An 11,131-nucleotide genomic window follows, 5' to 3' on the forward strand; every position below is an offset into this window, starting at 1 on the left:
CAATTTCTGCTTTCTAGAAGGAAATCAGCACTTAGCTATGAGTCTTGACCAGGCGTTAGTTAGTAGGGATTGAAGTCAAGATTTTGAGTGGTTAAATCCAGTAGTTAATTTCAATACAGTGAGGTAAATTTACTAGTTAAAATATGCATTTGCCATATCAGTCATCTGCACTTTTCTTAAGGCAAAGGGCCTCTATTCTGTCTCCCTTTAACAGACTAGCAATTCCCACTGAATTTCCCAGTGCTTGTAGCAAAAAGATGAGCCTGTTCAGCTATGCTTCCCAGAGTTACTCATCTCTTTGCTAGAGTGGTGGCTGTTCAGGGTATGTGTTTGGCAGTAAAGTCAGTCAATCCTGTGTGTGTAACTGCATGTCTCACCTGGTGTGGCCCCGCTCACCACAATTGAAGTTGCACATGGTTAGGCCAGGCGAAGAGGTCTGCTTTTAATTGTGTGGGATGGAGATAAAGCTGTGAAAAAGTGAAATTAAACAGCTCCCCCCTTCAAGACCATCAGGACTATACAGCAGGCTCTGGCCCTTTCCATAATGAAGGCCGAGATGTTTGCACAGCCCTTGGCTTGCAGTGAGCTGCTTTAATTAAACCTAGCCTAGCCCACGCATGAACCCAACTGGTGAACTTGGGTTGCCTGGAGGACGTGCCACCTCGTCCAGTTATCTCAGGGAAAAGTGGGGGATGAGAATAAACACAATCCAGGTTGCACAGATGCTCGGGGAGGGTTAGCGCCTGCCTACAGGATACCTGTGGCTCCCGCGCTGCCTGTGACCAGTGCCTCAGGCCCTGCCACCGCCACCCCCCGCAACCGGCCGAGACGGAGGACTTGGTCCGGGGGACGGCCCTGCAGCCCCTGCTGCCCCTCTCGTGCTTTCGGCCAGAAAGTACACAGGTATCAAACGGAACCGCGGGATGGTATTGAAAGAGCAAGTGAGGCGGAAATTTAAAGCCCCTCTGCTAATAATAACAGTATAAATAACCGAAGACGTCTTGTAAACAGTGCGGTCATAACCCTGAAACATTAAACAGCGTGGTGGGATCTGGCGCATCAGCTGCCGGCGGCCGCTGCTGGTGCAGGGGGAGCGCCCCGCACTCCTGTTTATCTCAGCCTCATCTCCCGCGGGCGCGCTGATCGATAGAGAGGAGATGTTTAAGTTAAAAATTCCCAGCACTGAGGACCGACTGTACTTTATCAATAGATCACTGCTCCTGTCCCCGCGGAGCGGATCGGAGCGGCGGGGGTGGCTCCCGCAGTGGCCGGTCGCCGGGCTGGGCTCCCGCAGCGAGGACGAGCTGCGGGCCCAGTCACCCCCTCCTCCAGGGGTTTGCTCCAGGTCTCTAGCTCCAGGGAAGCAGACCTCCCGTGGGCCGGGGCAGAGAGAAGGGATCCCCGCAGCGCGGTCGCTTCGGGGAGCGGCGGAGACAGCGAAGGCGCAGTCCTTACCCGGCGAGCCCGAGAGTCGCAAACGAACACTTCCACCGCTCCGTGTTCAGTAGAAAGGAAGGTTTATTCACAGAAATAGAGCAGAACCTGCTTGAAGAAAATATATCTGTATATCTTTAGGTTGAATTACTTCATAGAGATGACTGTCAAAGTCAGTTTTTCTAGGCATCTACATATTTCACAGGTCTCAGACAAAAGATACACGCATGGTAGGTTTTGTTTGATCTCTGTCTTTTCTCTAGTAGCGCTTGAACCAGCAAGGCTGTGGTTGCAGGACACTCAACTGTACACGCATTTAATAAAGTTAAATAGAGTCGGGATCTCTCGGGGTGGATGGAGTCTTTGCTAGGGCACATTTGGTCTCCTTTGTGCCGGGAGAGCGGCTCTCCCCATGGCTCTGCCCGGGGCCCGGGGCAGCGGCGGGGCCGCGGCGGGTCCCTGCCCGCTCCCCGGCCGCTCCGGGACGGACGCTGCTGGCCCGGCCGCGGGGCTCAGGATGCCGTCGGGCCGCACAAGCGGTTTGTGTTCACCACTTCTTTCAGGTCACTCTCGGGTTTGCCGGCTACCATAAAAGGCCAAGTCTGTAGCCAGGAAAAGACACGGGTGGGAAGGGGGTTACATAGGGAAAAATGCAAATTGCAACGCTCATTTTGCCATCGGGTCCGGCTCGGGAGTGCCCGGGGGGACCGAGCCCGGCATCCACCGCCTGAGCCCGCTTCGGGCAGCGCTCAGCGGGGCTCAGGCCGGGGCAGTCGCCGCTGACTTCGGCGAGGAATCTTTTGCCTTTTGCCGGCGGCTGATGCCGTTTTGCCTCACAGCCGTGGCGGTCCCTCCGGGCGTCCTCGGGGCGGCGGAGCCCGTCTGATCCGCGACAGGAGGGACGGAGAAAGGAGGTGGGGAGGAAGCCGCCCGGCTTCAGTACATTCTGCATCCCCCCGGCACAGTCGCCTCGGGCACCCCGTCGCAGGCGCGCCGCCCCCGCGCTTGGTTGTGACCGGCGTGGGGACCCTAACCCGCCTCTCGCCCCGCCGCGCTCTCTGGGTGCAGGAGCCGCTCGGGGCCCCAGCAGTCCCCGGCCGCTCTCCCCGGCCTCCTGCGGCTCGGGGAGTATGCTCTGTGTGCCTCCGTGTGGGAGCAGGGGTGTGTGTTATATCAGTATTGGGTGTTGGTTTTGTTTTACTTCATTTTTTCCCCCATGTCTTTGCGCTGAGGATTTTTATCTTAATCACAAACTATTTCCCAGGCCCTTATCAGCTAACAGCGGGTAATGTACTTTCTCTCAGAGTCCAGAGCTCAAAAGGTAGAGTCTGACCTTAGTGAATTGTCCCCAGATCCCCTCTGTGATCCCTTTAGGCATCAGGATCCGCATGTGTGGGTAATGTAAAGCCTGTACAAAGTCTAAAAAGAGCCCAGGGAGATCTTACTCACCCCTGGTTTACATCATTTGTATGTATTTTTAGAGCTGGAAATTGGATGTTTCTGGTGGCTGGGTATGGTTGGGAGACCCCAGGCTGCTTGGGAAAACTTTCAGTGTGTGGTGGGAGCAGCAGGAAGGACACCGCATAGCCTAGGGAGAGGCATTGTGGAGTGTGCCTGGGGCAGACACCTTCCCTGGGGAGTCCGCAGTTGTATTTATTTCTCCTTTACCAGTTTACATGGATAGGAGAAATATCCTGGACCCAGCAAACTTGAGTGGCTGAGCACAGAGCCCCAAGAGCTCTGTCTTTAAAAAGTTAGGGCTTGGGGGGACTATTATGACAGGAAACATTATGGTACAGATGCAGGATAAGAATAAATCCCAGGTCCTTGGCTTAGGCCCTTCCTCAAACATACTCTTTTCTACCCAAATTCCTGTACCTGCCTACTTGCAGGTAGAAATCTGCCATCAACCCTCTGAGGTTTCTCAGGCATTTCTGGGGCAGTAAAGCCTACCCCTGTCAATTTGTGGCCAGCATGGCCCCTGCTTGTCTTCTGGAGGGGATGGCTAGGAACAGCAGAGGGGGCCCAGAAGGCTTGGTGTGCGGGATACGGGGCAAGAGGGTAGCTGGGACCCTGTTCCCTCACACACTACCGCTTTCCATCCCACTGGCACATGACTGTCTGTGGGAAGCACAGTGAAATTTTGTCCCTGCACATGCCCCATCCCAGCTTCTCACCCACCTCTACCCATGTACACGCAAAGAGTGCCTGGCCCGAGCGGGCTCTGACTTACCAAGTTGACTGGGTGGATGTAGCCGTTTTCATACTTGTCATTGGCCAGGATCTGCCTCAGGTGAGCAATGTAGCTGGAGGCCAATCTCAAGGTGTCCAGTTTGGAAAGTTTGGTGTCTGGGGGCACCCAGGGCAGGGTGGTCTTAAGCCTGGAGAAGGCTTTGCTAAGGACCCTCATCCTTGCCCTCTCCCTGGCGTTGGCAGCATTTCTCTGTACCTGCTTTCCCTCCTGGCTCACTCCATTTAAAGGGCTCTTCTTAGGGGGAGCTTTTTTCCTCTTGCCCGAGGCCCCTCTCCCCTTCTGAGGGGAGCCATTCTCGCCATTGGATCCCTCCTCGTTGCTCTCGGTGGACGCCCCAAACTCTTTGTTAGTATCCATTTTCAGGCCATCGCATTCCAGCATCTCCACCTCCTGCAGATCTTCTACATCGCTGAGGGACCCAGTGGACATGGTCTGGAAGATGCCAAACGACCAGCAGGAAAGGGGGAGGGGGGGAGGAAGAGCAGCTCCTTGAATCTATTTCAAGGCCGTGTAGGAGAGAAGGGGTGCCAGTATTTTCCTCCCCTTCCCTCCCCGCCCAGGACTAAGGCACGATACCAGTCCAGAAAGGATCCCCGCCCTCCCGCCCCCCAACCCTGCTTTGCCTGTGCCTGAGGGAGGGAGATTGTGAGAGAGGGAGAGAAAGAGGGAGCGAGAAAGCCGAGGAATTTAGTGAGGACACTAGTAATTTATCTGGGGGATAAGAGAGGCGGATCCAGCCCAGGGGAGGGGCCCTGCCCACTGAGCACACCACATCCCCAATCACAGACCTTTACACAGGACAGAGAATGAGGTATCCCAGCAAGCCTTTGCCGAGAGCTCAGAACTGGGATTCAAATCTTCACAACTGGACTAAAACAACTTGCTCGCACTCTGTTCCCCTGCTCTGTCTTTCTATCCTCCCCCTTCCTCCTCCTCCTCCTCCTCCTTCTCCTCCTCTTCTCCCTCCCCACTTCCCTTTTCAGCCCCAGAGTTGCTCTCCCCCTCTCTGCCTCCTAGATGACCCAGGCAGCTGGTGTCATGATTCTTGATGAAAGCCAAAATGGGTCATGAGCACAGAGAGCAGCAGATCCACCAGCCAAGCCTTCCAGGGAGCTTTGTAATTGCGTGCTGTCGAAACGCTGTCCTGTAACCTAATCTGGGGGAGATTTGTGGATGATTATATTTGCAAATGCATCCTGTCCAGCTAGTAGCATATTCCAGGAAGGGAGTGCTCCTCTGCCTGTCCAGCAGTGTGGACCTTGCCGTCACAGCCCAGGGGCTGGAGGCAGGAAGATCTGACTTCTTCCAGCCTTCCGGGGTGACATCCAACAAGCCCCAGTCCCTTCTCACTCACTGAGTCCTCCCAGCTGTAAATGTTGCGGAAGATTTCTGGTCCGCAGGTGTCCTGGGTGGCCAAGATCCTGGCTGGCCATGAGCCCCACTGAGCTGAGGGGAGTGTCATGTTGCTGGGGGGGGGGGGGGGGGCTGCCAATAGGGTGGCAAGGGTGTGCATGAAATGAAGGAAAAGGATGAGGGTTATTGGATGATAGAGATCCCTCAGAAGAAAAACCCTTTTCTTGGTGTGTGATTGCAGAGCAGATGTCAGTGGTTCATTCTGCTGTACCCGTGTTTTGTCTGCCAATTCATGGATGCTCAAAAGTCAGGGAGTTTTGCCTAAATAAAGAGGTGAGATAAGGGATAAAACCCCTTCTGTGAGAGGGGTGGGACTGAGAGCATTAGGCCGGGCTTTGCAACCCAGCCAAACATCCCCAGTGGTTTTACCACAAGTGTGAATTAGCGGGTTGCTGTGTAGTTTGAATGAACAGACATATGCTGCTGTTGCAATCTTTATGCACATGTGTATTCAGTCTCAGCAGAGCAGGCTTTTAAAAGCGGTTAACTTTGTCTTACCCCTTCTTCTTCTCCATGTAAAACAGTCTCCTAAACCCACATGTGGAGCCGAAAGAGGTCAGTGAAGCAGGAACTTGCTCCCATAGCTCCTTCCCCCCTCACACAGTTCCTGAAACCTCGCAGGTGCCCCAGCAGCCTGGGTTTTGTACACAGGGGACTGAAGAGCTGGGCACAATCTGCACACGGGACCTCTCTGGACACAGGGACTGATCTGATTGCATGAGCAAGCCACTTATTCAACTGCTTACCTGAGGATTCACATAGCTCCAGACAAAAATTTGCAGCCTCAGATGTGGCTTGATAGTTAATCCAAAGTCACTGGAGTGACAGAAAGAGTCTCTTACTGATCTATGTGAGCATCACATGGAGTTGTCTGCATGCACTAACTAAAAAACAACCATCCAAACAAAAATTGTGGAGGGCCAAAATGGTAAGTCTACTGAATGCTTTGCACTGTCTGCAGATTTCAAGTTTCAGTAGCAGGCAGAATGTCATTTTTGACAACCAGCAAGGAGATGTTGCCTATGTCTTGATCCATGTTGGCTTCTTGGTTCATGTAAGCCAGAAGAAAAAAGGGCAAATCTAAACTCTAAACCACCTCTTTACTCTTTGTCTGGAAGATAACACCTTCCCACTCACAATAGGATAAGGACACTAAGATACCATATCTCCAAGCCTCAGGCTTTTGGGAATTCACTGACTTCTAACATCATGTAGTGTTAACTGTGCCCTGTTTCTGTTTTTCTGTGTATAAACTTAACAGATTGTCAGCGTATCCATCCTAATTAATGAATTAGCTTTGGGGTTTTTTTGCCTTTTTTTTTCTTTGCCTTTTCTTTTTCTTTTTTTTTTGCTGGTACAGATCTAAAATATTACTAATCACCAATGGAGATTTATGAGCCTCCTTATTTTCTAGACCTGATTGTTGTTTGTGCAGGTGGAGATTTAAATGGCCATATCGATTGCAGAGATTTATAGTCCAAGTGATTGATGTTAGAATTGAGCTACAAGACTCTTATTGGAGCGAGGATGACAGAACACCAAGTTGAGGTTGCTTATGTCTCTAAGCATGAATGACCAGAGAGGACAAAATCCCATCAAAATTTCAGCATCAGAAGTTCCCAGAAGAATAAAACAACAAAAATATATACTAATAGCCCTTCCATCACTTATTTTTAACTTTACTTTAGTAATTTCTAAACTTTTGTTGTAAAAAGCAGAAGGAATAATCTGGCTTTTTAGAAATGTCTTTACTATGCTGCTACATGTGCATTCTGGATATCAACATATGCATACATGTATGTTATGAGCCTTAGAATTTCCATGTATGTGCAGTTTTTACTTATTTACATACATTTTTGAGTCCTCAAAGCCATTGAAATTGACCTAATACAGATCACACACTTCTGTGGAGACACAGGATGCATTTTTGTATTCATTTTGTCGAGATTATTGCATGTATATGATGTACGCTCACATACATATAGTATAATATACATAATGTCTATTGTGCATACAAACTATGACACACTTTTTAACAACATATTTATCCATTTTTCGCTCTCCAAGAGGGCCAGCCTGGGCAAAAAACATATCCTCTCATCTCCGGGAAACTCCTGCTTCCTTATTTGTTTCTTATGTGACTTGAATCTCTGCTTTTCCAACCTTCCTCCTCCTTATGTCCTATGTGGCAAGCCCAGGGCTTATACCCCTAATCTGGCTCACAGTTTCAATCCTTTGTCCCTCACCTGTACTTCCCTGCCCAGTCCTCCTGACTCTCTGAACTGCTACCCTGTTTGGAATAGACACTGACAGTGTGGAAACCAACCTAATCCTGTGGGAAGGGTAAAACTGGGGTGGCTGCTGCCACTTCCGTAATGGTGTTACCACTTGCTTCTCCAGTTAGGTGACTGGGACTACAGAGTAGCCACTGGGTTAATAACTGGCTGGGAAAGACAGATGGAGCTAAAGTCCTTTTGGCCTTCCCAGTATATTCGGTTCTTCATTCATGTTTTAAAAAGGAAGTTGAAATACTGGCATGGGGAACATCAGTACAAATCTGTGGATTTACCCTGATGACTTTCTCCTCTGCATTGCTCTGGCTACACAGGACTATGTCTCTCTCTTAATTCTAATTGAGACCCACTAAGACAGGCCATTTAGGACATGCCTAAGGTGCTGGGGACAAAGATTCAGGATGCCTGGTCTGAAGGGTGTCAGATGGGAGACATGTCACACGTAGGCTTATGCTGGCTTATGACAGGTTACAAATTTCCCTCTGAAAAAAATGTCCCACTCCAGTCTTCCCTTCCTTGTGCAGGAATAACACAGTAATTTGAGAACAGCTTTGAAACTTGAGGCCAAGTTTTCTGCAAGTGTCTCATGGTTTTGCATGGCAGGGATTGGTTTATTTTTTGATGTTCTGTGTCGTTTATCAAGGCACTGTATTTTCACTGCGCATTGAACAGTCACCCAAGAAGAAACTCAAATCACCCACATCTGAGGAAAACATAATCCGTAGCTGGTTTTAAAACTATTTGCCCAAGTATAATACAGGTGTTTTCCTATATTTGGGGAATAACCAAGGAAGTCACCCACAGGCAGCCAGCTGATCATGAATCGTGTTCAGTCAGTTTTGAGAATAATCAGGAATAAAAGTATAACTGGATTACGGTTTTCGAGTTGCAACTTAAAAAATAATTCTGGTTGCACTGAGGTTTCTCCTGCTCACTCTTGCTCTCACCTGGAAACCAAGTAAAATGGTAGAGGGACTTCAGAAACATACTTCTACATACCTTAAGTGAAATAATGCCAAAAATATACTATTATATACAAATAATACTAATAATAACAACCAATACAAATAAGGTAATACTACTAGTACTAATAATATAAGAATCCTGTGACATTTTTGCGATATTGTAGAGGATGGACAGTGCTGGGGGAATTGATCAAAACTGTTTGTAACGGTGGAGTAGCTTTTTGGAAGGGTCAGGGCACTGAAACCCCCCCACAACTCATTTCCAGTACTGTGTGTCTGTTTCTGGTCACAGTTTTGGTTTGAATGGTAAAAGACATTGTGATAAATAACATAAAGCAATACACAAAGAGAAAAAATAATTGCATTGCCAAAACAATAAAAAGGCTCTTCTGGAGAACGGGCCCAAGGGGCACATATTTGTATATGACACCAGCATCACTGTCCATCCCCAAGAAATCTCAGTGCCTTGCTTCAAACCCCTGAAAATTCAGATCCTCTTGAGAAGCTGTTTTCTGGAACATTATGGGGAAAAAAAACCAAAAATATTTCCTTTTATTTTCATTTCAAAATATCTGAAGATTTTGCTGATGCCCAGAATGGAAAAATTTCAGTCTTACTGATTAGAAAATTTAAGAGGAAATAAACTGTAGTTTCAAGAAAATTTATGTAGAAAGTTATACAGGAGCGATAATTCCATTTCATGTGACTTTTTAAACCTTGAAATATCACAAACCCATTGAAACTCTGGGAAGCAAGTTCAAGAAAAAATTCTTTAGTGGATATTGAAAAAATATTTCGTGAAACTCAAAATATTTAATTTCAGATTTAATATTTTAATCCTTTGCCACATTGATGACATCCTGACTTATGCCACCTAGTACCTTTTCCTTTGAGTGGCTCCACAAAAATCGGCAGGGCTGCTCACACAGTAAACCAGCCTGTATGAAAAAGAATGGCAAAAACTGCCTCTGTAGAAGCAAAGTCATGCTTAAATATCCCAATGCCTAAGAGAGATACTGACAACAAGGTCAGCGTCTTAATCATGAAGGATGCATCAATTCATCAAATCCTGGTGTGACTCCCTCCTCCTCCTATTCCAGATCTCTGGTGTGGGATTTGGGACTGCTGCTGTGTTAAGCATTATCTTGCAAAGGATCTGTGAGCTAGAAGCTGTGTATACCAGACACAAGAAGTATATAAGTTGTTGAAGCAGAAACAAGACAGCTAAACCATCCTTGACATGAGCACTGAGTCCAAATTTTCAATGAACTATTCACAGACATGCTAGTGAATCTCCTTTTTCCAGATACTCGTATGAAGCAAACCTAAGTGTCTGAGTCGTATTTGTTTATTATTTGTTCCTATACAAAAGGAGACTCACAGACAGTGAGGAGAGGTATCCTCTTCCATCTCTACTGCAGAGACTATGACTATGCATTGCTTCCAGAATGCATCTCTGAAATATTATTAGATAGTTGACATTGTAAATTGCAGACTCTTTTATGAGTGGTCAAAAGGCAAATATGCAAAAAAGCCAATATATCTTATGCAAAATTGTCACTGAAGGATTAAAGTGCAGACATAACTGTTTTATTTTGAATATCTCTTTCCGTGATGTTTCTTTGTTGGCTAATCCTTTGCATTTTTGTGGCTTTGAGACATGATGAAATTTGTCGATAAGAAATAAGTTCTCTTTTGCCTTCCAATAATTTGCATATTGGATAAAGTTTTGGAAAATAAAAGATTTTTTTCTTCAGAGGGAAATTTGGAAAAGAAGAACACTTTGTAGGAGAGTGGCAGAAAGAATGTCAGCTATTCTGGTGAGATTTTATTACTTGTATGGTTTATGGCATGATGTATGTGCGTGTAAACATAGATATTCTGAAACTCCTGTTCATTTAAAGTGCTCACAGCTTCTGAAAGTCAGGTTCCCACAGCATCCATCATTAAATGCAGTAGGTTGGACTATGTCCTCTGTTCCCATCCAAGTGAAACATCACATGCTGGGACCTAGACTCTTTGTGGGCTGCTTTACTCTATTACAGATCGAGTTGGCCACAGTTTGCGCTGTGGGACTCCCTTGTGCTCCGTTTGTCACGGGGGCTTTGCATTTTACCAGCTCTGATAGGTGGTCACATTAGACCTTTAAATACACATGCTGAATTCTAGTGACATAGTTGCAAAAAGATGTTGGCTAAAAATACTGATATAATAAAACAGCAAACTGGCAATGTTCAGCTGTCCACATGTGCAATCGTACATAGAGGTTCAACCAACTCAGTAGTTAGCTAAAGAGCATACGTGTTGTGGATGAGTTAAATGGGAATGTTAGCTGGCAAGGCAAAGGAGAAAGCAGATTACACATCCTACTCAAGTGACATAGAAAGACCCCAGTCACTCTGCCTTTCTTTTGATTCTGACAGGCCTTATACATGCCTCAGAAACTGTGACTCTCAGAGCTCTTGGAACATCCCCAAAGTGGGGTCATGGCACTTTGCCACAGTGCAGTCCTCTGGTTTTATGGTGCATATTATAGTTCATAATACATATAGAAAATGGTGTTGTTTTAGAAAGTGGTATTGCAAAAGCACATAATAAAAGTCTATTTAAGTAATTTGGAGGAAATGAATAGTTTTAGAAATGAGCAGGGGGATAGCATACAAAGAAGACCATTCCACTGTGTTGTAGTGGAGCCCCACAAGGCAGAGAAAGGACCGAAGAGCTGAAACTGCAGAAGTGAGAGAGGAAAAAGGCCTGAGTATGGGCTGTGA

At 47.1% G+C, this 11,131-nt stretch overlaps 1 protein-coding gene across 1 annotated transcript; it reads right to left on the reverse strand.

The window, feature by feature from the left end:
• Positions 1 to 1,496: 1,496 nt before the first annotated feature.
• Positions 1,497 to 4,282, reverse strand: TCF21 (transcription factor 21). The gene is made up of 2 exons (XM_027746663.2): positions 3,668 to 4,282; positions 1,497 to 2,036 (listed from the first exon to the last, which is right to left on the reverse strand). Exons 1-2 carry the CDS (start codon positions 4,115 to 4,117, stop codon positions 1,947 to 1,949), a joined length of 540 nt encoding a protein of 179 aa, XP_027602464.1. The 5' UTR covers positions 4,118 to 4,282; the 3' UTR covers positions 1,497 to 1,946.
• Between the last annotated feature and the right edge of the window lie 6,849 nt (positions 4,283 to 11,131).

Source organism: Pipra filicauda, unplaced genomic scaffold, assembly GCF_003945595.2.
Source record: "Pipra filicauda isolate LSUMZ 115617 unplaced genomic scaffold, ASM394559v2 scaffold23_size5868930_pilon, whole genome shotgun sequence".
Taxonomy (NCBI): domain Eukaryota; kingdom Metazoa; phylum Chordata; class Aves; order Passeriformes; family Pipridae; genus Pipra; species Pipra filicauda.

What these genes read in the sequence shown, in the direction of transcription:
- TCF21 (XM_027746663.2), bottom strand. Translation starts at nt 4,117, where the DNA reads ATGTCCACTGGGTCCCTCAGCGATGTAGAAGATCTGCAGGAGGTGGAG. An exon ending in ACATCCACCCAGTCAACTTG is followed by an intron (nt 2,037 to 3,667) that starts GTAAGTCAGAGC and finishes TCCTGGCTACAG; the next exon opens with ACTTGGCCTTTTATGGTAGC.